Here is a 26,565-nt window from a genome sequence, read left to right on the forward strand (position 1 = left end):
AGACAAATTTAAGTACACATTCAAACAAGGCTAACTAATGACTCACACCGGAATGAAATCAACTCAACAACCATGACAACAAACTCTACAGAGGACAAGAGCAAACCGAAAAAACAAAGTCCAAACCGAATGATATTGTGACAAAAGTGAAGCCGTTTACAAAAAAAAATAATATTTAAAAAAATTCATTTTTTTTTCTTTCTATTCTAGCAATCCTGTAAAAATCACAGTTTTCACATAAATATAAAACAGTATTGTTTTCTACATTGATGATAATGATGATAATAAGAAGAAATTTTTTTGAGCACCAAATCAGCTTAAGAATGATTTCTGAAGGATAACTGCACCACACAAATAAATTATATTTTAAAATATATTAAAATAGAAATACTCATTTTATATTGGAATAAAATTTCAAAATATTAATTATCAATAGAACTATTTCAGAAAAATTTAAACACATTGGGGGAAAAAAAACAGTGTACAGTAAATTAAAGAATTACAAAAAAAACCCAACAATGGTTTATGGTTTTATAATATGTAAACACACCACATATTGGTACCACAATACAAAGATTTAAGTCAGACTGCCCAGCCTGTATATTTAGCATATCCCTATGTGCAACACATACATGTAATAAAGTCATATACTGATAATAATCATCTAAAAAGTGAAAGTGAAAGTGAAAGTGACGTGACATTCAGCCAAGTATGGTGACCCATACTCAGAATTCGTGCTCTGCATTTAACCCATCCGAAGTGCACACACACAGAGCAGTGAACACACACACACTGTGAACACACACCCGGAGCAGTGGGCAGCCATTTTATGGGCGGCGCCCGGGGAGCAGTTGGGGGTTCGATGCCTTGCTCAAGGGCACCTAAGTCATGGTATTGAAGGTGGAGAGAGAACTGTACATGCACTCCCCCCACCCACAATTCCTGCCGGCCCGAGACTCGAACTCACAACCCTTTGATTGGGAGTCCGACTCTCTAACCATTAGGCCACGACTTCCCCTACTAATCTGAATCTATTAGTAACTTTCATTGCATTTCATCATGATTGTCAAGCACACATATAGCCACAACCTCAATGTGTCAGGCTACAAACAATGTGAATATCTAACAGCAGGAATTCTGCAATTCACATTTCCCTCCCACTGTCTACCCTTAGATATCTGTGCTTAATGTGAGGGTGTCACATTCAATTTGGCTCCCAGCTAATGCAAACACAGCAACGCCTAATTGAAATCTATTGGAGTTATAACCACTGATTTAATGTGCAGTGTTGGTCATTTAATATAGCACTGTGATCTATAAAAGCATGTATTAGATATACAGGGACCTTTATTTGACACTAAGTAGTGGGTAATATGAAGTACATTTTTCTTTCCTGTGCTATGAAATAAAATCTTATAAAACATCCTAACATTAACATTATATAAATAATGTAGCATGCTTTTGAAAGTACTGAGCCTTTCTCCCTACCACTGGTAATTTCACGAAATAAACTGAACTGTGTGTTTCGTTCATTGCTGAATTTCACCTTTAAATGGCAAATGTGCGTTGAAAATCCTATTTGTTTGTGTGTGTGTGTGTGTGTGTGTGTGTGTGTGTGTGTGTGTGTGTGTGTGTGTGTGTGTGTGTGTGTGTGTGTGTGTGTGTGTGTGTGTGTGTGTGTGTGTGTGTGTGTGCGCGTGCGCGTGCGTGTGTGTGTATATGCCCTTGGCTAATCTATAACCGGGAAAACTGCTGATGTGTTAAAACAACCAAGACCTACAAAATATTTACTTAATAATAGTTTTGTAAGACCACTGAAGCCATGCATGCAACTTGCAAGCATTTACCACGCTTTCCTCTCAGTTTAGCAATACTGGGCTGATGTTCTGAACATTATTTCACCTCTTTTCAAGATTCAAAATGAAATAAATAATAAAATTTGACCTTCTGCTGGAAAAATAACAAGTGGTCTCAGAAAAATATTATGTTTCATGCTTTGTAATACAAAAATCAGGTTGTTTGTCATTAGCTTTCAGAATTGTAAACTGAATATGCACCGTATTTAATACTGATTTAAATATATCAAGCTAAAATGTTATTAATGAAATAAAGGATTAAATATTAATATCAACACAAATAAGACTTTCCATTGGGCCTCATGCGAAATGAACCAACAATGCATAATTATAGTAACCAATTATGTATCACAAAACAACCATCTGCCCATGGAGCACTGAAAAAAATTAAGCAAAGAACTAAACTCATAATGATAATCCCAGTGCTTTAAAGAGTGCATCTAGTGACAGTGCTCACTTGAGACAAACACAAGACTGAAATGGGTGCTTTTTTGACATTAAGAACTGAGCACTGGAGAGAAGATCTGACATTATCACTCTTGAGTGCCAAGTATCTAGGGCATAGTTGCCATTTGAATATGATAAATGCCTTACTAAGAACACTCCTATCATAACAATCCAGAGATGAATTGGGAATAAACAAAGCAGACATATGTTTCATAGCACACAAACCCCAGGAGGCAGTCTATATGGCATTAATCTCTCCACCGAAGAGCACTAAAAACTCTCAAAGCACAACACTACAAATAGCCCTGTTTCTATGTAGTGTTAAGATGTTCCAAAAGTTACTGCATCAATCAAGCAATGCACGAGCACTGCACGTCCAGAGGTCTGTAATTGGAGCTGCTGTACTGGAGATGGATTGGGGTCGGACTGTCAGGCGGATAAGCATCAGATCAGAGGCACGGTCCGGCAGCATGATGTCTTTGCCTCCGCTGATCCCCTCTCAGCCAGGTCAGGCTTTTCCTGAAAGCCCACTGTGACAGCCAACCACACACATATCGACACATACCTCATTACAACCACCTTTGATTTAAGCGAAGGGAATTGTGTGGAAAAGGACAGATGGTGAAAGACAGACATTGGTAATTTTGCGTCTACTTCATGTTGTTAGAGTAAACAAACATCTTTATAGGGCTTTAATTCTGTGGATATAATTCTAGTGTAGTTCAGAGTCAGTGTGGATCTTTAGCTTGTATACATTGATCCATGTGCAATAAAACAAACCAAACAAGTGCCGTTCACACGGGTCGTTTTCTTGCATTATAAAAAAAAAAAAAAAAATGTAAAGCTTAATGTGAATTAAACATATTAATGATGTAAATATGACAAGATAAAAAAAAATGCAAGCAGTTAACAATGCTTTCTTGATATCTTGGGGACAATTTTGTATTTCTTTAAAGCTGCTTTGAAATACATTGTGAAAAGGGATGTATAAATTAAATTGACTTGGTTTGACTTCTTATTTTAGAAGAAAAATATAGAAAAATTTAGATTTTCAAATAATCCAATTATATAACAATAGTGGACACTGGCCTGCTATAGCATTTTAAAAAAAAGAAAGCTAGTGTTTTTTTTTTTGTTTGTTTTGTTTTAATAATTAAATGATTAATAGATTAAAATTAATAGATTAAAATTAGAAAGTGCTAGAGTTGGAGGGTTTCTTTACTTCAAGGTACACTACTGTTCAAAAGTTCGGGGTCAGTAAGATTTTGTAATGTTTTTGTAGTACAGTAAAAACACTAATATTGTGAAAAATTATTATTAGTGCAATTTAAAAACTTTATATTTGAATATATTATAAAATGTATTTTATTCCTAGTATGGCCAAGCATTACTCCGGTCTTCAGTTCCACACGATCCATCAGAAATCATTCTAATATGCTGATTTGCTGCACAATAAACATTTCTTATTATCAATTTTGAAAACAGTTAAAAAAAATACTGAATACATTTAAAGTATACTTTAAAATGTATAATAATAATAAAATCTCTAGATAATAATAATAACAATAAAGAAAGAGAGAAAAAATACTGAAAAGAAACATCACAAAAAAAGTGCAAAATCACATCCTGTGTGTACAGCCCCTTTGAAGGTGTCTCCTCATCCTCACATTCCCTTATTCAGCGTTCATATTTTAGGCGTGTTTGTCCTTGCCTCTTTTCTGAGGGCACACATAATCAAATCTGCAAGATGCCTTACTGCCATTAAAGGAGGCAGTTGTTTTGTGAGATGCACATATAATGAAGGGATCTCAAGATGAGCTATGCTCTTTGAGATGCAACAACTTCAGGATGGATGTCAAGATGAAGGGTTTGAATTTAGGTTTGGCAGGGAGGAATAGAGCCTCAGTCAGAAGCACAGGCGCATTATGCATATATTAACTTTAGAAACAACAGCATATACCCCAGCAGCGGAATGCAATGTACATCTATATTAAATGCATGGGAAGAAAACAAGTGTTAATTTGGACTCTTTTTCAAGTGCCTCATGCACCTGTGTGCCAGTATCTGTGTTTGAGGGACCGAGACAATGTTTTGTTGTTGATCTGATCTACATTATGGGTCGCAACAGGGGCTCCTGTGCAAGAATAATCCAGATTGAAGCAAGTAGTTGACAAGGATGGGAACGGCAGAGATGAAACCCCCTGCAGTGAGGGATGTCAAAATCTACCCAGGGGGTCTTTTACATTGCACCTGGTTTTCTAGGCTCTACACCCACCGAAGCAGCTGCAACTGGACATACAGTACTTAATGGAAAGAGGGGGTTGTCATTTTGGTCCAAGCACCACCTGACAAAAACCACATGTTTAAGAAATCAGAATGATTTTGAATAAATGGCACCTGTAGAGCAACATGTTTCACAACATACTCCACAAATTAATGTCACAGCAGTGGAGAGTTTTTGGACTAGCTGACTCATTATTCAGCACCTGTTAGACTCAGAAACAGTGCAGCTATGGGACCAACTTTCATCGGTGGCAAAATGGATCTTTTCAAATATAGATGAGACTGCAATTGCAATTTATTACACATCTTGTGATTTATTTTCTGGTTGCTCTCTCAGGAAAACCAGTTCAAGCTGGCAGGGGAATGCAAGCAAAACCAAGTCACAAGGAGTAATTCTATCATTCAAATTGAATGCTACATTCTCTAATAAACAGGTCATGGCCAGGAAATAAAGCCTGGCCACAAGAAATATCTCTCCTCAAGTTGTGGAACATGACAAAGAATCTAGGGAACAATCTGCAGCTATAAATTACATAGAAAGCATTTTAAGCACCTTCATTTTCTTGTATTACAGATTCATCCAGATCCAGACTCATCTGAAACCAGTCAAACATCAAAATCACAAGGTTATCTTTATGTGAAATTTTGAGCTAAGACTAAAGGTTTATCGCTAAATTGGCTGATGCAGGTGACAGCTATTGATGCACTTTTTCTTAAGACTGGGCAACATGGGAAAAAAAAAAAATCAAAATATTTTTTTCCCATATTAAAATATAGATATTTATCATAATATTAATTTACAGTTGATGGGGAAATAAATAATTTACACATGTTTGTTAAACATTGAGAATGAATGCAACATAACTTGTTCCAGGATAAGCTTCCTTTAATATGGGGACTCATGAAATCCATTTTATTTTTTATGGGTTCTGTGTTTTATGATTTCATAAAAAGTCATCATAAAAAAAATCTGTCTACTGAAAATAATTAGCCTAATAAAACTTTAACAATTTAATAAATCTTTTAAAACATATTTAAACATATTAAAACATTTTTTTTTTGTCAAATCAACTGTATAAATTAAAACAAATTTGGTTTAAATCAAAACAATATCTTGGTTTGTATGATATCCCTTAATTATAATAATAATAATAATAATAATAATAATACATTGAGAAGTGCATTTTAGTATACAATAGTAATACATTTCTGTCATTATTTCTTCAAGTTAAACCAAACTTTTTATTTTAGCGGTTAGTAGTGAAGTTATTTTGGTGTTAAACTGACAATTGTTTTTTTTTTCTTTCCAAATGAAATTATGAAAACGTTTTGAAGTGACTCTAAGAGCAGCTCTAGAGATGAAGTTGTGTTGTGTTCATGTCATCATATTGCGAGACAGCAGACACTAAAAACACAATGAGTGTCACGCATGTTTGAGTTTGTGTAATAAACAAAATTATGCCACTCATTTACACAGAGACACTCAGAACATGCAGACTTGTTAGCAGCATGCACTGAAAAGCTGCTGTTGCATTTATTTCTGCTGTGTCACTGGCTGTTAGATTAATCCAGAGCCTATCATCATTATTGGCATAAATTTGATTACAATCTCAATCTCAATTGTTTATCGGCCTATGAATACAACATGGCGATTTATTGAATAAATGTAAAGTATATTTTCAAATATACTACTATATATATATATATATATATATATACTACTATACTACTACTACTTCTAATAATAATATTAATAATAATAATAATAACATTGAGAGCATTGTAAGCACAGCCATCTGAAATTATTCAAACATCAAAATCACAAGGTTATCTGTTCATGGAGAAATTTTGACAGACTAAAAGTTTATCACTAAATTAACCGATGCAGGTGACAGCTATTGTTAAACTTCTCAAATATTCCTTTCTTCTTTTGCGCAGTGTGGTCGATCCCAGTATGCAGAGATGTGAAGCCATTACATGTTGACTTCTAAGCCCTTGCCATTTTTGTGATCGACCTATGTTCAATATCCTGATTGAGGCTAATCATTACACCAGCTTGCTGAGACAATAACTTTCTCTCAGACAGCAGGCTTTGCCAAGGACTCTGGGGATCTAATGTTTTTCCTGTGGCACATGGCCTCATGGCTTAAGGCATTAAGAGATTTCACTACATGCTACAATCGGCACCTTAGAGATACACTGAACAAAATTATAAGGGCAACACTTTTGTTTTTGCCCCCATTTTTCATGAGCTGAGCTCAAAGATCTAAGACTTTTTCTATGTACACAAAAGGCCGATTTCTCTCAAATATTGTTCACAAATCTGTCTAAATCTGTGTTAGTGAGCACTTCTCCTTTGCCGAGATAATCCATCCACCTCACAGGTGTGGTATCAAGATGCTGATTAGACAGCATGATTATTGCACAGGTGTGCCTTAGGCTAGCCACAATAAAAGGCCACTCAAAAATGTGCAGTTTTATCACACGGCACAATGCCACAGATGTCGCAAATTTTGAGGGAACGTGCAATTGGCATGCTGACTGCAGGAATGACCACCAGAGCTGTTGCCTGTGAATTCAATGTTCATTTCTCTACCATAAGCCATCTCCAAAGGCATTTCAGAGAATTTGGCAGTACATCCAACTGGCCTCACAACTGCAGACCACATGTAACCACACCAGCCCAGGACCTCCACATCCAGCATCTTCACCTCCAAGATTGTCTGAGACCAGCCACCCGGACAGCTCCTGCAACAATCGGTTTGCATAACCAAACAATTTCTGCACAAACTGTCAGAAAACGTCTCAGGGAAGCTCATCTGCATGCTCATTATCCTCATCAGGGTCTCGAATTGACTGCAGTTCGTCGCCGTAACCGACTTGAGTAGGCAAATGCTCACATTCGATGGCGTGTGGAACTTTGGAGAGGTGCTCTATTCACAGATGAATCCCAGTTTTCACTGTACAGGGCAGATGGCAGACAGCGTGTATGGCGTCATGTGGGTGAGCGTGTTTGCTGATGTCAACGTTGTGGATTGAGTGGCCCATGGTGGCAGTGGGGTTATGGTATGCCATGCATATGTTATGGACAATGAACACAGGTGCATTTTATTGATGGCATTTTGAATGCACAGAGATACCGTGACGAGATCCTGAGGCCCATTGTTGTGCCATTCATCCACGACCATCACCTCATGTTGCAGCATGATAATGCATGGCCCCCTGTACACAATTCCTGGAAGCTGAAAACATCCCAGTTCTTGCATGGCCAGCATACTCACCGGACATGTCACCCACTGAGCATATTTGGGATGCTCTGGATTGGTGTATACGACGGCATGTTCCAGTTCCTGCCAATATTCAGCAACTTCGCACAGCCATTGAAGAGGAGTGGACCAACATTCCAAAGGCCACAATCAACAACCTGATCAACTCTATGCTAATGAGATGTGTTGCACTGCATGAGCCAAATGGTGGTCACACCAGATACTGACTGGTTTTCAGACCCCTTCCCCCAATACAGTAAAACTGCACATTTTAGAGTGGCCGTTTATTGTGGCCAGCCTAAGGCACACCTGTGCAATAATCATGCTGTCTAATCAGCATCTTGATATGCCTCACCTGTGAGGTGGATGGATTATCCCGGCAAAGGAGAAGTGCTCACTAACAAAGATTTAGACAGATTTGTGAACAATATTTTAGAGAAATAGGCCTTTTGTGTCTTAGATCTTTGAGTTCAGCTCATGAAAAATGGGGGCAAAAACAAAAGTGTTGCGTTTATAATTTTGTTCAGTGTACTTATATCATATGTGCAAACCACAGTTTTTTATTTTTAAATGCTCATTTTGAAACCACTACAAAAATAGTGCTTGAAATGTTGGGACTAGTCAAAAGCTATATCATATTTCACCTAATTTATTGATTCAATTGAATCATTTTAGCAGGGGGCCGCGAAATGAGAAAATTCCCACATTGTCATAATAACATTGTGCAGCAGAGGTAGACAGTGTAAGGAGAGGACATTCAGAGAGCAGAAGATAGTGAATAATGGTTTGTCCCATTCAGCACTTAAAGGTTGGATCTCTATTACCAGCTGAGATAAAATGTCATTCGCGTCCCTGGGAAAAGTGGATTGTGATATTTAATGGTGGGTCCTGGGACTTGACTTTCTTTCCCAGAGCTCTCTATCTTCCTGCTACATTATTCACAGGGCTGTCAGCAAGCACCTGGCCAAAATACAGCGGCACCTACGTCTACAGACGCACTGAAGGGTAGAAAATGGACTCCTCTCCAGCGAAGAAAAACTTTTATTGAGAATGATGGTTCTGCCATGATGGCTTCACAGATGCATGCAGTCTTTGCAGTCTTCAAAACACTAGTAACCTGAAAGGATTTGAGAGATATTTCATCCATTTTGGATATTTTTTTTTCCTGTTATCATTGATTGCCATTGCAAGTTTTCTCCACATGATCACAAGAAAGTCTTGTTGGGCTGTTGAGCAACATAATTTGGCAAATGCTGACAAAATACCCATAATTTGTGTGGATGTTATGGCTACACACTGTCTTAAACTGAAGTGCTCTAATGTCTCAAAACTTTTACAAAACATCTGTTTATCAGGCTGTTTTAGAGTATGTATCTAACAGCATGCTAGTTTGTAAATGAGAACATCACCTGTGCATATGATTTAAAAATCAAAACATCTCTATGATGTACAAAAGCACAATGATGTAGAAAAATAACATTTCCAGATGTTACAGAAAACTTAGATGACTGATTTTGGTTTTTGTGTTTGTCTGAAAATAGCTCCTATATTTCATGTTCAAAGGTTTATTCCCCAACAACCCTTTGCCACATGAAGTGGATGAAATGCACAGAAAGAAAGCTAGCACACAATAATAAAAGCACCCCCTTTAAGTGGCTGATGGACTATGCCATATAATTACAGTATATCACCTCATGGCAACCTGTTCAAGATCTATTTTTACCTGATTCATTTTGACCAGAGGCTTTGAAAGCTTTTAAGAAGCTTGATGTGTAAGAGAGTCTGTCAGTATTTAAAAGCACTTCCTGTACAGTAAGTCCTGCTTTTTTGTCAGTTTTGTTTTGTTTTGGTGCTTTGTTTGTTTATTGTGCATTTGCATACTCTATAAAACAGAAAAAAAAACCTCATCACTTGCTGAGATAGATTAATGTTGTGTGCTGCTATATTTGTGTGCAAAGCTCAGCCATGGCAAAATGAGCATGTCACACAGCAGAGAGGGGAAAACAAATCCACCATAAAGCAAATTTAATGAAGTCCCAAATGGCAGTACCACTGAGTATATCTCTCTGGCTTTAAAGACAAGAAACATCCCACAACACCACAAACTGTCCATCAACGTGTTTCTAAAGTAATGCAGAATGTGAACAGGCCAACTAACTAAAAAGCACTGTACTACCGAATATCCTCAATCTGCACAGTTTGGTACATGATCTGGACAGCAATGTGTTGCTATTCAATGGAGCCGACAGCTACTTGTTATTATTTGTGTAGAACTGAAAGCCCATTCACCTCTACTATTCACATTCATCACTCAAGTGGATTTAACACATAAGCTCTGTTACAACACCTGCTGTTTACCTCAACAGCGATTTAAAGCATCATAGGCCTCCCTAAGCAAAGACTGTTTGTGCTGCCTTCCAAGATACCATGTATGGGCCAAAATCAGTAAAAAAAAAAAAAAAAAAAAAAAAAAAAAAGAAAGAAAAAGTTTGAGAAATATGAGAAAAAAAAAATTGAACCTGCTGTTTTCAGCAATGATAATATTAAGAAATGTTTCTTGAGCATGTTAGAGTGATTTCTGAAGGATCATGTGACACTGGAGACTGAGGCAATGGCTACTGAAAATTCAGCTTTGCCATTACAAGGGGAAAAAAACCAACAACAACAACAAAAAACAACATTTTAAATATATATTTAAATAGAAAACAGTTATTTAAAACTGAAATTCTGATCTTGATTTTGGTCCTTTAAATGCAGCTTTAGTGAGACTTTCAAAGTCTTAACTACCCCAAATGTTTCATTGGTCGTGTAAATTGTATTTAGCACTCATGTCTGTCCATATAAGTAAGTTATATAAGTTGTTATCTTTTTAATCTGCAAAAAAATTGCAACTGCAAAAGCAATTGTTTTTGTCCATACAATAAATGTACCATCCCTGTGCAACATTGGACCCCACTTACTTTCGCTTTGTAGACAAAACAATGAAACATTTTTCAAAAAAAATCTTCTTTTGTGTTCCACAGAAGAAACAAAGTCACACAAGTTTGGAATGACATGAGAGTGAGTTTTAATGACAGTAATTTTTATTTAATTTTTTTTCCTTTAAGGAAGAGAAAAACTACATTGACATTGAAAAAATGACTTTTAAAGTCTCTTTAGTATGAAAGTTTCTGCGGAGAATATAAATGCAGATGCAAATGTAAACGAATATGGATTTTGATACATGGCCTTGTTATACTTCAGATTGTTGATATTTTGCTGCATTTGTTCAAAACCATCTGTTATATTATGGCGGAAGAATTCTGAAAAGATTCATGCTTCAGAATAGTGTCAATCTGAATGTTGCTCAACACAGCATCAACAAAAAATTTTTTATTTGTGATTTTCTGGTTTTTGCACTGCCAAGTTGGGCCTGAGCCCATCATTAGTGCCAAATATCTGGCAGATACTGTTCCCAATTTCCAGACAACTGTACAGCTGCCTGATTGTTTAACAGACAAAATAATTTATTTGAAGTCTCTAAACAAAGTTGCAAGACCATCTTCACAGAATTAGATTGACAAAATTTGGAAAGAAACCAAAGGTATCTGCTCTAATATTCATTTTACACAGGTTTAAACTTATTTGATTCAAAGCATCAACTACTTGTAACAGTCTGAGGGATAAGTGAGGAAATAATTAGTTTGGGTAAATGAAACAGCTCTGGGTAAAATTAAACTTAAAGTGAACCTTACTTGAACAAGAAGCATAGCCATATCCAATCAGGCAGCATTGAAAGCCACATTGCAATTAAACAACATCCAGATGGCATTGTGAGCCACACACTGGCAAAGATCAAAAATAGGCTGCGGCTAGAGCAGGAACATCACACCACCATCATTAGTTTGTTATCCAACAGTGTCATCTCAAGATAATGGACATTTATGGATTCGAGATGATGGATGAAAAGAGCCGTTTCTGAGAGTCGCCTTGCTGCAGCGAACCCAAATTATATTGTGAATGACGTGAACATAATGTAATGCTGGTGCCTTCAACATTTAATGTGATTTAAGGGACTGTTCTGAAGTCGATTCACTGTAGAGTCTTGAAATTGTCTTGGTTTTTTAATCCAGGACGAAAGATCCAATGGGCTGAGTCTGAGACGGGTGACGAGTGCCACAGAAGACCCATGACCTCTATATCCAATTCCACTATGAGGGGCGCAATAAAATGATATGGAGAGGGTGAATGAGTTGTGACCCCCAACTTCCTCGATTTATCTCAGTGTCCTATGAAGTGGCCAGTAGAGATCCTGACCTGCATACGTTCACCTTACACACAGAATCAACAATCAATATCTTAAAGAAAGAAAAGTACCCAAAATACTGAAATATGGGTGAGTGGGGACATTTAAAGCCTGTTTTGTTGTTGGTGGTTTAAAAAAAATAATAAATAAATAGGAAGGAGACCAAGTCTCAAAAGAAAGGAAAATTAGATGAAAATTATAATTAGCATGCAATCAAATATAAATAAATAAACTGTGGCCCTGCAATAACATAGAAGGTTTTTAATGGATCTGAATGCTTTACACAAAGGGATAAGCAAATTCATCTCGCCGTAAATGAGAGTTTGTATGATTGGTGTTGGCAGGCTGGTTCGTGCATGTGATGGATTTAAGTGGTGAGTGCCAGATTTCACATCCCTGAGTAAGAGTGGGTGGAAGCTTTTATTCGTAAGACGAAAGAGAAAGAATGATAGATTTTGTATAACACCATCAGATGAGAATGAATTCTTTTCTCACAACTTTGTGATGGAAGATTTAAAACCTTGAATCTCGACTTATTTGGTGAGGAAGAATGTTTGCACTTGGCAAAGTGAGAGACGATTATTGACAAGCTGGATAGAAATCACCAAAATATTAATCTGCCCTAAGAACAAAGCTAATGTTCTCACGCTGCAATCACACGCAATCTCATGCAATTCTTAAAGGGCCCCTATTATGCCCCTTTTTTACAAGATGTAATATAAGTCTCAGGTGACCCCAGAATGTGTCTGTGAAGTTTCAGCTCATAATATCCCACAGATAATTTATTATATCATTCTGAAAATGCCCATTTTAAGTGGAAGCAGAAACACACTATTTTCGTGCATGCATCTTTAAATGCAAATGAGCTGCTGCTTCCCGCCCCCTTTTCCACAATAGGGCTGTGCCTTTACAGCTTGTACCTCAAATACTCTGCCAAAAAAAAACAAAAAAAACATCTGTTTGGTATTGATTATTTGACAGAAAGTGGCTTTCACATGGCATGTGAGTACTAAACTAAATTCACTTTCATGTCTTATTGCGCTTAAATTGTCACACACACACATGGTCATGTAAAAAACACACATATGTTACATAAACACAGTCGGTTATGTCTGTGAAGATAAAGAGCTGGAAAAGAAATTGCATGTTTGTATTAGATCTGTGTATTCAGTGACTGCAGCATAATATACAGTACCTACTGTGGTCTATGCTATTATCATGAGCCAAATAATAAAATAAAAACAGAAAAACACTCACTGCTCTGCACTGAATAACTTCTATAGCTTTAATAAAAAGACATTTCTTACTTGAATGATGCTTTTAAATGCTCTAGCGTGACTATAAACATGGCAGACTGTGTACTACTCACTCAGGATGGGGTCTCTGCTAATATGGCAGTGTCTGTCAACAATCAGGGGCGGGGTCTGATGCCAGATTCTGTGAACGGCTTGTTCTGAGACACTGCTTATGATTTATGGGGATTCTAAAATGAGTGGGTGGATTTTTATCATTATAGGGTGGTCGTGTACACACTCTGCCAGCACACATTTAAGTTCAAACAACATGTAAAAGTGAGTTTTGCATAATAGGTGCCCTTTAAGGGGGAAATATATATATATATATATATATATATATATTATATATATATATATATATATAGATGGGTGAGAGAGAGAGAGAGAGAGAGAGAGAGAGAGAGAGAGAGAGAGAGAGAGAGAGAGAGAGCATATATTACACCATATGAATTACACAAGCAATTAATACATGCTTGCAGCTTGAGTGAAAGTGTGATTGTCTGAACATTTAGTCGTGTTTTTACCTGACTTTGGCTGGGTTTCCCGAAACAGCAAGCAGAACGTTAACAGAACGTAAAGTATGCTTAATCTTAACAACATGTTTCCCAAAAACATTGTTATCTTAGTTAAGTAAAAATGCTAAAGCCTCAGACTAACTTAAGTGGAATTTATTGCTTGCTTTTACATTTTATCAGAGACAACAGGCACAAAATAAAGAATATCAATGCATTTTGGTTATCACAAATCCCTTGTAGACTACATTCAAGAATAAAAGATGCACTGGTATAAAATGTTTTTAAAATGGTACTCTGCAGTCTGTAATGTTAGAATTAACATTATAGACAACAAAATATAACTTTATGTAGGCCTACTTTAAATAGGAATAATAACTAACTGATATCTAACTATAACAATGGGTATAATTCACTCATAAATGACAATTATGTCTTAATTTACTCACATGTTGAGAATAAAAGTTGAACAATTCACTTTCTTTGTTAAGAAATATTGAGGCAAAACATTCCTTTAACAAATCACATTTCACAAGCAATATTAAATCCAGCAACTGTTTTATACATATGTAGCCCTAAATAAATATTAGCACATTTTGTTTAGTCAATGCTAACCAAAATTTTGGTTTTCAACCTCCTTTAGAATTTCTTTTTTTGATCCGCACAATGAGGGAAAGTTAATAATGCCAATTTTCATTTTTGGGCAAACTATGATTTCAAATTAAGATTAAGTGTCCAACAAAAAGAGCAGGACATGCAAGACAAGAGACAAGACAAGAGAAGACTTCAGAAACTCTTAAAAGATCCATAAAACAATTAATTCTAGGTGCACTTTTGTTGAGCTACATTTAATAATTAATATTAATTTGTGTTGACCCTTAATATTTGTTACGAAAGCCCTACTTATTCTTCCTATTCACTAATGTTTTAATAACAAAATAACTTTAAATGTCTCAACAACATAACATTAAATTACCATGTGTAGTATTTTGCACATTTTATAAGTTGAGGAGACTAACCATTGAAAACGTTTTGGCATTAGTTCAGTACCTTTAGGCCAGATGGCTCCTGTAATGATGCCCTTAAATTTGACTTCATAATGAGTGTGCTAATTTGGGGTGAAAAAGTGCTGCTTCATCATAAAATAACATACAGTACAGCATAAATTAAGATTATTTTAAAAGTATGATTAGTAACGTTATCAGGAAACACTTGGTTTTTATACCTTACAATGGTCTGAAGGTTTTATTAAGGCTACAATATATAAACTAAATAAATTACATTTAAATAACTTAAATTAATCATAAAATACTAATTGTGTTCCTATTCAAACTGATGCTCTTGAAGACAGATGCAAATGCTAAAGCATACTGTAAAGCATATTATAATTGGATATTTTTTTCTTTTGCGATCTCTTTGTATACATACTTGATTTTTGTTCTAAACAAATTTAATGCAAAAATAATTTTAACTTGAAATGATTTCTTATTTGTGCTTGAAGTGCAATGTTAATCTCATTCTTTTTCTTGTTCTGTTTATTTATTTATTATTATTTTTATTAATATATTTTTTATTGTGCAGTGGAGCACAAAAAATGTTGCTTGTGTTTTATAATAAATGCCATTTTTGTTTTCTTTCCACTACCCCAGTTACTTTTTATCAGTATTACAAAATGGCAGAAAAGAAAAAGAAAAAAAAAATTCTTTCATTATGGCAACATTTGATGATTTCACAAAACACAGCCATCTAGGCTCACAGTTGGACAATTAGAAATACCAAAAAAGGTCCAAGTCAATTTCCCAAATTGATTCCAAAACAATATTGTATATATAATTGAGAGCAACACTTTCCAAAAACCCTAAAGCCCAGATAAAGACACCCTCCATCTGTGCTGTGGGATATAGAAAAAAAAAAAAAAACCTTTTGAAGAATCGCACAAGCCCGGCATCTTTTTTTAGGCCATCAAAACCTAATCCTGCTACAGTATAAGCCGATCAATTGCATTATATATAGCTATAGACTGTAACCTTTAAGGCGAAGCCCTCTTGCTGAACTGTAATAAAAAAAGCAGAACAGACCAAGAGACAATTTGACACATAGTAATTATCTCTATCAGTCTGTGTGCTGCTTATGAAGCTAAAGCTGGACTGGCACTCTGTGTGACCCATTTCACATGTACCACTCTGTACTTAGACCATCAGACTAAACTCTCCTGCCACCCAGAGTAATGAGAACGCATCAAACACAGGCCTCATCAGCCTTTCTGTTTGAAGTTTGTCTAAAGAAAAAAAAAAGAAAAGAAAGAAAAACCCTGTGAAAACTACACTTGAGTGACTTGCTGGCCATGTTAAGATTGTACCCTTTTTTTCTTTTCTTTTTTTTACATTGCAAGAGAGACTCATTCAATTTCTAAGCTTCCACAGATGGTTGTACACTCCTGGACATTCTGGGCATTGTTGTGGAAAAGTGGAAATGCATATGGAAAACAAGCTGGCCATGATGTCTGCAATGATCAATCGAGCAAACACTTTGATGTCATAAAGAGGGGCTGGGAAATATTCGCAGACGTGACAGATGGTTGGTTAAGCATCCTGTCGATGGGTGAGGGATGGCTTACGTGGATGCACATACCCAAACCTGCTTCTGTCGGCCCCTCTGGGGGTGCAAAGAGGTTTTTCCTGGTAATCTGTTTTCACCAGTCCAAATCGCTATAGTTGATACAGATAATGTGCATTAGCAACGGATTCTCCATCAATGCGCTGAATGGAAATGTGGAGCAGATATTACAGTACACAAGGGAAATGTGGTCTCAGCTCTTAAACATCAATATAAGATCAGAGATTCCTCTCTGATCTTATAATGATGTTTAAGAACTGAAATCGCATCCCTCATTGGCCTTAGGGGGTGAGAACATATACACACACAGAGCCTATATATATACTCCTCTCATGTGAAAACACAGTGCAAACACCCACACGCACAAGGAAGAGAGAAAGAAAGACAGAGAGAAAGCTTCACAGGCACTGAAGATCCTGATAGGGGTCATTTATCCTCTGATAATACCAACCAGGCCAGACAAAAGCGGGGGGCAGCTGGGTTTCCAGGCTATTTCCTGGCCGAACGAAGAGATTCTCTAACTTTTGTTCTCAGTGATGACTTTTGTCACAATGTCTATCTTGGCCAGACTGTAAAGGCTTCTTACATCCCTTACAGGAATACAAATTAGCTAAAGTTCCTTTAAGGGGAAAAAAAAAGTTCTTCTAACTTTAAAACTAAATCTGGCTCATACATTGGATCTATGTTGATGACTTTTTTTTTTTTTTTTTTTGCATGTGGGAGGTCTTGCTTGAAGGTTCACTTAATAAGTAAGTCTCCAACCTTAATTAATTCCCTTTACAGTTTCCTTAAATATGCACACATGTTCACTTAGTCATGAATGTAATCTTTCAACTCAGTGGCTGGCCTTGTCTGATAATAAAGTGTTTTATTCAGAACAAGAAGTTTTTACTTTTTCACTTTAATGTTCTTGGATGATAATATACTTTTTCCACCTTCATAAACGTTTGTATGAAAGTACAAGATCCAAATGAATATCAGGGAGAAACACTTTCACATGAGCATCCAGTTGAAGCTTAGAGAAAGCAAAGGATCATGCGTATTCACAGCAGTAGCACCGCTGAAATATTGTTTTATTGCCTATTTTGAAAGAAGCCTTGTTTGGGTGTTCCTTGAGCCGTTAGGTCTCAGACTGTGCGATATATATCTTCAAGCGTTTAATCAAAAATGGATCATCTTAAATGATACCAGCAATGAATATGGTTTATAGCTAAAACAGATTTTGATATATGACTCTCTACAGGGGTTATACTGTATTTATGTCAAAAGAGAGGTGGAGTTCCTACTTAAAGGAATAGTTCACCCAAAAATAAAAATTATTATTATTTATACACCCTCAAGTCATTTTAAATCTGTATGAATTTATGTATTCTGTGAAATGTGTTAGGGTTAGGGTTAGGGTCTGGACCTCAGCATTCTTCAAAATATATTCTTCTGATATAAAATATCTGACTGAAGAGACATTTTTCAAAATATCTTCTTTCATGTTCTTCAGAGAAAAGAAAGTCATACAGTTTTGGAACAACATGAGGGGAAAATGGAGTAAATGATGACACTTTTTATTTTTGGGCGAACTATCCCTTTAAATGCCTCATATGAGGATGGATTAATTCACTGTGAACAGGAAAGTATTTATACTTGGTCACTTCAATCCAACTGGGCATGTGCACATTTCACTTACATACTGGCGACATACCGTACATATGTGAAAAACAGATCTAAATCCAAACTACTATTCCTCTGCTATATGCAATGCTAATGTGGGGCAGCAAAATTCTGTTGAATGCTCTCTTTTCCCCATTAGTATTTGAGTTTTGAGATTGCTCAGTCCACGTGTTTCATCGATGATTGCTTGTTCAATGCATGGATTACAAGGCTCCCAAATCTCCATATGTGACATGGTGAATATTACATATCTAAATAGCCAAAATGCATTTAGTTTTCATGATTAGATCTGAAAATAAATAAATAATTTCTAAGATATAATCATTTATAATAAATGCATATATTTATATATTTATAAACAATTTGCAAAAATCCTCATAAAGCATTAAATTAAATGTTCTATTTACTTATTTATTAATAATATATATGAATAAATATATAATATTCTATAAATACTCCCATAAAGTATTATGGTCCTTTTTCTGTCATTTTTTTTTCTCAGTGTGATGTAATCATGTGCTGTCTTATATTTATATAGTCAACCTTGCAGATATAAATTTACTTTTAATAATTACATTAAATTTACTTAATAATTACAGGTAGTAAAGGACAATCAAAATGTCAGACGCTGAAAGAATGCACCGAAAATCATAGCAGATAAAAATAAATCTAAGAAAGAGGTCATTGCTGCTAAATGAGTAATGAAGATAGATAATAATCTATGAAATATGAATCTGGATATAGCCTATTCATTTATTTTATGGCAAACAAAGGCAAAACTACCTGATACACAAGGCAGAGACATATTATCATATATTATTTTAGAGAGAGATGGAAGTGTAAAAGGTGTGCTCAAAGGATGATGTTTTAAGTAGTGCTTTTGACCCGGCAGCTGAGCCGCTCCGACAGCATTACCCACAGCATTTTTACTGCTGCTGATTTCTTTTCAAAGGTGCCGTGCAACACTGTGTATACACCGCAAGCAAGCGGTGCAATGCAATGCAACAAAACAAGACCGTTGCAACGGTGTGCTGTGCAGTCATCACTGCTCTGGAGCAGTCATTTTTGTTGATGCAATGAGTGATTGGTTTTATGCTGTCAAACGCATGGAGGAAAATCAAGAATGTGGTATTGTCGATTCATCCACAGTGTTAGTGTTGTCATCCACAGTGTTAGTGCATAATGTGCAAAAAGAACAAAGAAATTGCTTTAATAGGTAAAAATATACACTAAAATTCAGAATTTGCTTTATATGGGTTGCCAAAGACATGTTTTGATGTTACAGTCAGCCTCATTGAGGTCTCTGTGGAAACTCATCCCACACCTTTAAAAGTGCAGCTTAATTGTTACAGTAAATCACATAGTGTCTCACATTTGCATGAATTCTTCACAGACAGAGGCCTACAGTTTGCGTCAAATTTGTAAAGACATTTTTAACATTTCATTTTTATTGAAATTTGTGGAATTATGTAACCATTAAAGTTTTAAAAGGGTTGCTCAACCCTAAGACCCTAGAAATATATCAAACACTGACTGTACAAAATCATTGATGAAAAATGCCCTTTTTACATTTTAACTGCCGACTGACTAATAAATAATCATAGTCGCTCTCCAGAGTCATCTTTAACTTTATATAATAATGACTAGTCGATCTGGAGGAGAATGGATACATAGAGCACAGTGCTATAACACAGCTTTAGCATATTTTGCATAGCAGACTGTAGAGATTTCAGGAAAGATGGGGAGAGATGCAGAAGCTGAACGACTGTGCAGAGAAACTTGACCTCATTCTCTTAATGGAGTGCTGTGAAGCAGACAGCCCGCTCTCAGCTACATCATTATATTTTGACTCAAACGGACCAACTCCCAGACCTGATCCACAGCAAAGAAAAAGAAGAAAAATAGCTTTGAATATACTGGTCAAATACTGCTGCTCACCTGCATGTCTGAATCATACATTTTATAGAACTTCTACCAGAGTATTTTTTCAAAACAAAAGGCTATTTTGTAGCCTTATACACAAGTTCCCTACACAAGGAATACATTTCACACACATTGGGCTCCAAACTACCAGTGATATTTTTTGGTAATTTTTCTAATAAAATACAATTATTTTCATAATAAATTAGGCTATACATACAATAACATAGCCTAATATCATATCTAGTAAAATTTGAGAACGACACAAGAGCACTTTGCAGAATTTTGACGTTTACATGCTGTGAAACCCTAGAAATATATTAATTTTGACAGAAATATATAAATTTATGAATTTTGACCTTTTACATACTGTGAAACCCAAAATATATATACAAAGTTTACAGTTTTTTTCATAATCATTTATTTTATAACAGAATTCAAATTCTAAAGCTTTTATTTCCACTTTTAAATGAGAATTTATATCCCAGATTTTCAAAGTGTACTCAGACTTTTGCATCCCACTGCTTAAATCTATATATTAAATGTTAATAAATATAAATAGAGGTATATCACTTGGTCTATCCTTTAGTCACAAATGTGTACATATTCTAAACTATGGTCTGAAAAGAGCTTCTCAAGAGTGAATTTTTGCATTATATTAAACATTATATCACACCAAACGAGGAGAAAGCAGCAGTAAATAGTGTCTAATGTGACATGTAAATTGAGCGTGTGCATTTCATATGCGGTTTCCTTTGATCAATGCAGTGAACGCTGTACATGAGACACTGCAGATCCTACATTAGATATGTTTAGCCTACAATGAGTAAGATTACACTCCCCTATTTTTACCCCCCCCCCCCCTTTTTTTTAAAGCACCACTTTCTGCAACAAATACCCATATTGTCAAAAATATCCACTGCATGCCATGGCCATGGCCATTTTAAAACCTTTACTCCCTTTTTTCCCCTAATAATCTTGTATATGCTGCAATAAAAAAAAAAAAAATAAAAAAAAAAAAAAATATATATATATATATATATATATATATATTTAAACATAAAAAACTAGATACTTCACATCAATAAACTTTATCCAAAACAGTCCAGCATGCTCACTGCAGGAAAAATTAAATAGAAATAAATTAAATTAAAATACAGATGTATGTGCTCTGACATGCATGTATTTCATATATAGACAATTTGCTTTTTCAAGTGCGCTCCCTAATCCATAAGGCATTAAGGTTTCCAACGCACAACAATTTGCACTTCAAACCAGTGGGCCCCTCTTCATCCACCGTATGTTCGCATGCCCAGCAACACCCTGTGGATCCACACACGAATATGAGTGACAAAGCCATCTATGATTCGGCACAGGCCCAGAGGAAGTGTCTAGCAGTTCTCTGCATGGTTTGCTCATGTGCTTCAGGAAATTATGTTATTTTCTCTGAAATGCCTATAACTCCCACCGTGCCCCTTAGGCTGCAAACACAACCAGTCGATCCATTAATACTCTCACTTCAACCAGTTGTTGGCTACCGATTGTTAGCTTTAACCAATTACATCCTTGCCCTTGAGTGATTCAAGGTGACTTTGCCTTGACTTGCTCAGGGGTATTTTCCCACTTTTGCAGTTTTATGTCACCAGCATTTACTATCAGGGAATTGTGCTCAATGTAAAGTTACTATTGAAAATGAAACACAGTTGAACTTACCATTCTCCTGATCCGATTTGTTTTCCTGCTCTGTGTCTGTGAGTGTTAAAGCAGAGTTGGACCGGCTAGACAGCTGCGAGTCCCGTCCGTGTGCCTTAACCCATAGCATGGCGCAGTCAGGAGAAATGCCCCCCGCGCTCTGGATTTGATCTGCTCCGCTGAGGTGTGTATGATGACTGAGTCCGGTCTCAGCGCAGAAGCTCAGACCACGGCGAGGAGCAGGGCCGCATATCCCAAGCTGTCTCAGTGACAGACCTACCTGGCCTGCAAGATTCAAAGTGCAGACTTAATACAGAGAGTACATGCATAAAAAATATAAGTAAAAAGTAAACAAAAATAACTGAACTTGCTGAAAATCACACACACTATTTAATTATTTAAACTTGCATTCAAACTCTTGCAGTACATACACTTTTATATAAAAATATTTAAAGCATTTAAATAAAGATGCAGCAACAACAACAGCAGTTTTATGTTCCCAAGTACATGTTTGTTAATTTTTGTGGTGACTATTCTTTCTAACCAGGGAATGAATAAATATCTTTTTATATATATATATATAGATATATATATATATATATATATATAATATATATATATATATATATATATATATATATATCTCTCGAAGATCTATGTTTTTACATTTGTGTTTTTGCTAAGATAAAATAAGTACAACTACAAAGAAATACTATATATATATTATATATATATATATATATATATATATATATATATATATATATATATATATGAAAAAAGAGAAAACTAATTAAAATAACCTTTTTTGTGTGTTGCACATTTTACTTGATTTTTTTTTATTGCTACCTTTTCATGGAGAAAAATGAATTTAGATATTAGTGGATACTCGATTCAAAGTGGCCTTTGTTCAAAATAATAACGTCACAAATGGAATTAATCTTATCAATGCATTTTTACTCAGGATACAAAGTGACAGACCAAGCGAAACTAATAAACAGTAACATTCAGACAGTTCTGGCAGGGCGAAATATAAAACTGATTACCTAATTATGGGCACATTTTGAGATTAAAAATAATGTTTAGTTGGAGTTGAGGAGTCTATTTTAAGGATTTGTTTTAACACTGCATGAAAAATATACTTTCATTTTTTTCATTAACATTTCTGTTATACTGTTTTCATACTTTCATAAACATTTATGTTAATAAAAAAATATGAAGAAACAAAATTATACCTACTTAAATCAAATTTAAAAAAATAAAGGCAAAAAGAGGCTAATAAAAAAGCTTGGTCTGCTTACTGTATGTGTTTTTTAAATGGAGAACATCTTTTATTTTTTTTATTTTCACACTTTCAACTTATTTTATAATTCATTGATATTTGATTCTTAACAGTGAGCATTATTTGTTGTATAGACTTATTTAACTTACTTACTGAATTACCTTTTTCTATTTACTGACCTTCTTTTCTTTTTCAGCAGGTGAATTTGTTCAGCTGAATCTGAATGTGGGTAAGCTCTACCTCTTCCAACACAAGAAAATCTGAGGATTTACTACACAGTACAAAATAGAAACTGTTCCACTTCAGATTAAAATTCACCTTGAGACTCACCATCCCTGTACTTCCTTCAGCTCTGCTTTTAAAACCATATTCTTGTAGCTGCTAGCATATGCTGAGTGCTTTATGACTAAAAGCCTACAGAGTAGGTGACACATGAAAATGAATACATCGGAATTTAAATTATGAGTACACTCATAGATACTAAACAAAATAACTCAACACAAGTGCTGACATTAATTACCACATGAGGGCATTATCTGAAATACACATTTTGAAATACTGCAAACTGTGGAAGCCAATGCAAGGCAAACTGCCACGATTTCGCCAAGCTGTGATTAAAATAAAATGACGGAACATTTGTATCATGAATACATGCAAGATTTCTCTCTGTTGGCTTTTTCATCAGGCACAAACACGGCTGCTAATTAAAGCCACCCCCTAAGTGTAACAGCCTAAGGTTATGGAGCGCACTATAAACCACAATTAACCAACTAAGTGTATTTCTAATGAAATTAAATTTAAATGAGCAGTATCCTACCCTTCCACTTAAAAAGTGTCTCATCATGATAAACCATCAAATATTTATGAAATCGTTTGAATACTTTGTGAATAATCAGCAAATGAGTGTCTGGTGGGCTTTATTAAATATCAAAATGAAATGAAAATGAAGGTGCCCAACCTGAATACAGCTGTCTGACAAAACTGTTCTGTGCTGATTTAAAGTACTTTCATTTAGACTGCCTCAATGACAGACTGGAATAATATCTGTAACTTACTCAATTAAACTAATTAAAATGTCATTAAAGGGTTTACATTTCTAGATATTCAATGCTATGCAAAAAAATGACCTCTATTATTATGCCCTAGTCTACAGTATATAAAAGGTATTCAAGATATCGAAGAAATAAAAAGCAGGTGTTGGCTCACAGTGCAATGTAGTTGATGTAGTTGTTAAACTGATCTATTATTGATTTGAGAAAAATGTGTTTATTGAACATTAAATGGTCTGCGGTGTAGTTCCTTTAAGAGTTATAAAGAATAAGCTTCCCATGTTATCTTGTATATACAGTAGTTGCTTAAAAAAAAAAATCTTAAAAATGCAGTAATAATTTTTTTTTATCCAGGATTAAAAGCATTCATATCTGGTAACAATTTTGCAAACGTACTAATATTAAAGTTCTTGTTTTATTGTAGAAATAATGCCTGTATGTTATTGAATGGGTTTTATTGAATAGCGAAAAAAAAAATATGAGAAAAAAATCTGCTTGCTTTAATTTCTTTAAATAATATTTTTTATTATTATCATAATTATTATTATTATTTTTCATAAAGGCTTTGTGAATGTGTGTGTGTGTGTGTGTGTGTGTGTGTGTGTGTGTGTGTGTGTGTGTGTGTGTGTGTGTGTGTGTGTGTGTGTGTGTGTGTGTGTGTGTGTGGATTTTATTGCATATCCAATTAAGGCAAACTTTATGAAATATTCTTTGGCCTAAAATGTACTTGGAAAACAATCCTAGTCTTCTCTTTATGGTCTAGAATGTTTTGTTAAGGACATATGATTTATTTTCTGAATAAGACTGAATTAAATTTGAAAATGTGAAGTGAGGGCACGTTACTGACCAGTCATGTGCCACAGTATGCTACACTGTGCACTGGACGTATTTAATTTAGAAAGATATAGTTTGATCTGCATTACACTATTAAATTCCGCCTGCTGAAAAAAAAATGACAGAAAATAATTTATATACCATAAAAATATTTTTTTCAGAGTGCATATTTCCAAAGATACGTTTATGCAGTTTAGTGCTGTAGGCTGCATTTCTTTTTTTCGCATTTCTTTTGCTTTTGGCATTTCAAATGTCTGTTTTTCTTTTACTTGTTGATTTTAAAAAATATCACATTTGCAAGCTTGAAGGACTCCAGCGTCTCCTGTCCATATGGTGAATGTTAAAGAGCACTTACCTGGAGCTCTGTATTCCTCGGTGTCCCTTGGCACCATGTCTGGCATGCGGTGCCCATAAAGCCCCTGGGTGGATGGGTGTTGATCAAAGGCCTTCAGCGTGTCACTGGAGCTATAAGACTTCTGAGTAAGGACAGAGGATGAGCCGGTGTGACGGCTGTTGCCGGGACCCTCCCTGTAGCCCTCCCCCTCCTCTCTGTCTCCTTCCCTCTCCCAGTCTCTCCCTCGTTCTCTCCTTCTCCGAGAGAGAGAGCAGTAAGGCCGACGCTCCTTCACCTCCATGCTACATTCATGCTGTGTTCCTCCTCTTCTACGCTTCTCTCTTGCTGCTGTCTGTTCTAGTTCTAGTTCCACTCCCACCTGCTAAGAGACACAAAGAAACACTGCTTAGTGAGGGAAAGAAACAGGTAAAGAAAGGCAACAAAAGAAGAAAGAGAAGACAAGCAGGATGCTGAAACAAAGCTCTAGCAAGACGACGCTCTTGCGTAGTTCACCATGTGTCTTGTACAGCCTTTAAAGAACAATTAGTCACTAAGATAAAGTAAGAGGGGCGCAGCGACTGGTATTTTTCTGATAACACTGTTAAACCATATAATTAATCTCTCGATGTTTGTAAGTACCTACTATTTTGCATTTACTTTCACAATATTTATCTATTAAGCACATTCTAAAAAAATGAAATATTACGAAATGTTTTTATCCTAAAATAGATTATAAAAAATATTATTATACACTGCCCGTCCAAAAAAAAAAGTCACCAACTGGATATAACTAAGCAATTATTTAAGATCTTCCCATTGTATAATTACTGCACGGATGATTATGTAATGTGCACAAAGAATGAGGTGTGTGTGTATGTATATTATATATATATATATATATATATATATATATATATATATATATATATATATATATATATATATATATATATATACACTTAGTCATTAAGCAGACGCTTTTATCCAAAGCAACTTACAAATGAGGACAATGAAACCAATCAAAATCAACAAAAGAGCAATGATATACCAGTTAGCTTAACACAGTACACATACTGTAGCAAGTGCTTTTTAAATAAAATAATATTAAACAAAATAATTGCTTTGTTAACTGTATAATAAATTAAAATAAAATATATAGAATACAATAAGATTACAAAGCTAGGTTTTGTGTTGTTGTTTTTTTTTTTTTTTTTTAAGAAAACAAGTAG

The 26,565-nt window shown here is 35.3% G+C and overlaps 1 protein-coding gene across 3 annotated transcripts in view; it reads right to left on the bottom strand.

Moving 5' to 3' along the window:
• The window catches only part of LOC109084564 (teneurin-3-like), a 109,846-nt gene that overhangs the window by 66,655 nt on the left and 16,626 nt on the right, over positions 1 to 26,565 (bottom strand). For all 3 annotated transcript variants that reach the window (XM_042770178.1, XM_042770177.1, XM_042770176.1), the window contains exons 2-3: positions 25,358 to 25,718; positions 21,859 to 22,122 (exon numbers count right to left, since the gene is read on the bottom strand). In XM_042770178.1, coding sequence (XP_042626112.1) covers positions 21,859 to 22,122; positions 25,358 to 25,637 — 544 coding nt within the window. In that variant the 5' untranslated portion in view covers positions 25,638 to 25,718. The remainder of the gene's footprint in view (positions 1 to 21,858; positions 22,123 to 25,357; positions 25,719 to 26,565) is intronic.

This window comes from Cyprinus carpio, chromosome A14 (genome assembly GCF_018340385.1).
Source record: "Cyprinus carpio isolate SPL01 chromosome A14, ASM1834038v1, whole genome shotgun sequence".
NCBI lineage: Eukaryota > Metazoa > Chordata > Actinopteri > Cypriniformes > Cyprinidae > Cyprinus > Cyprinus carpio.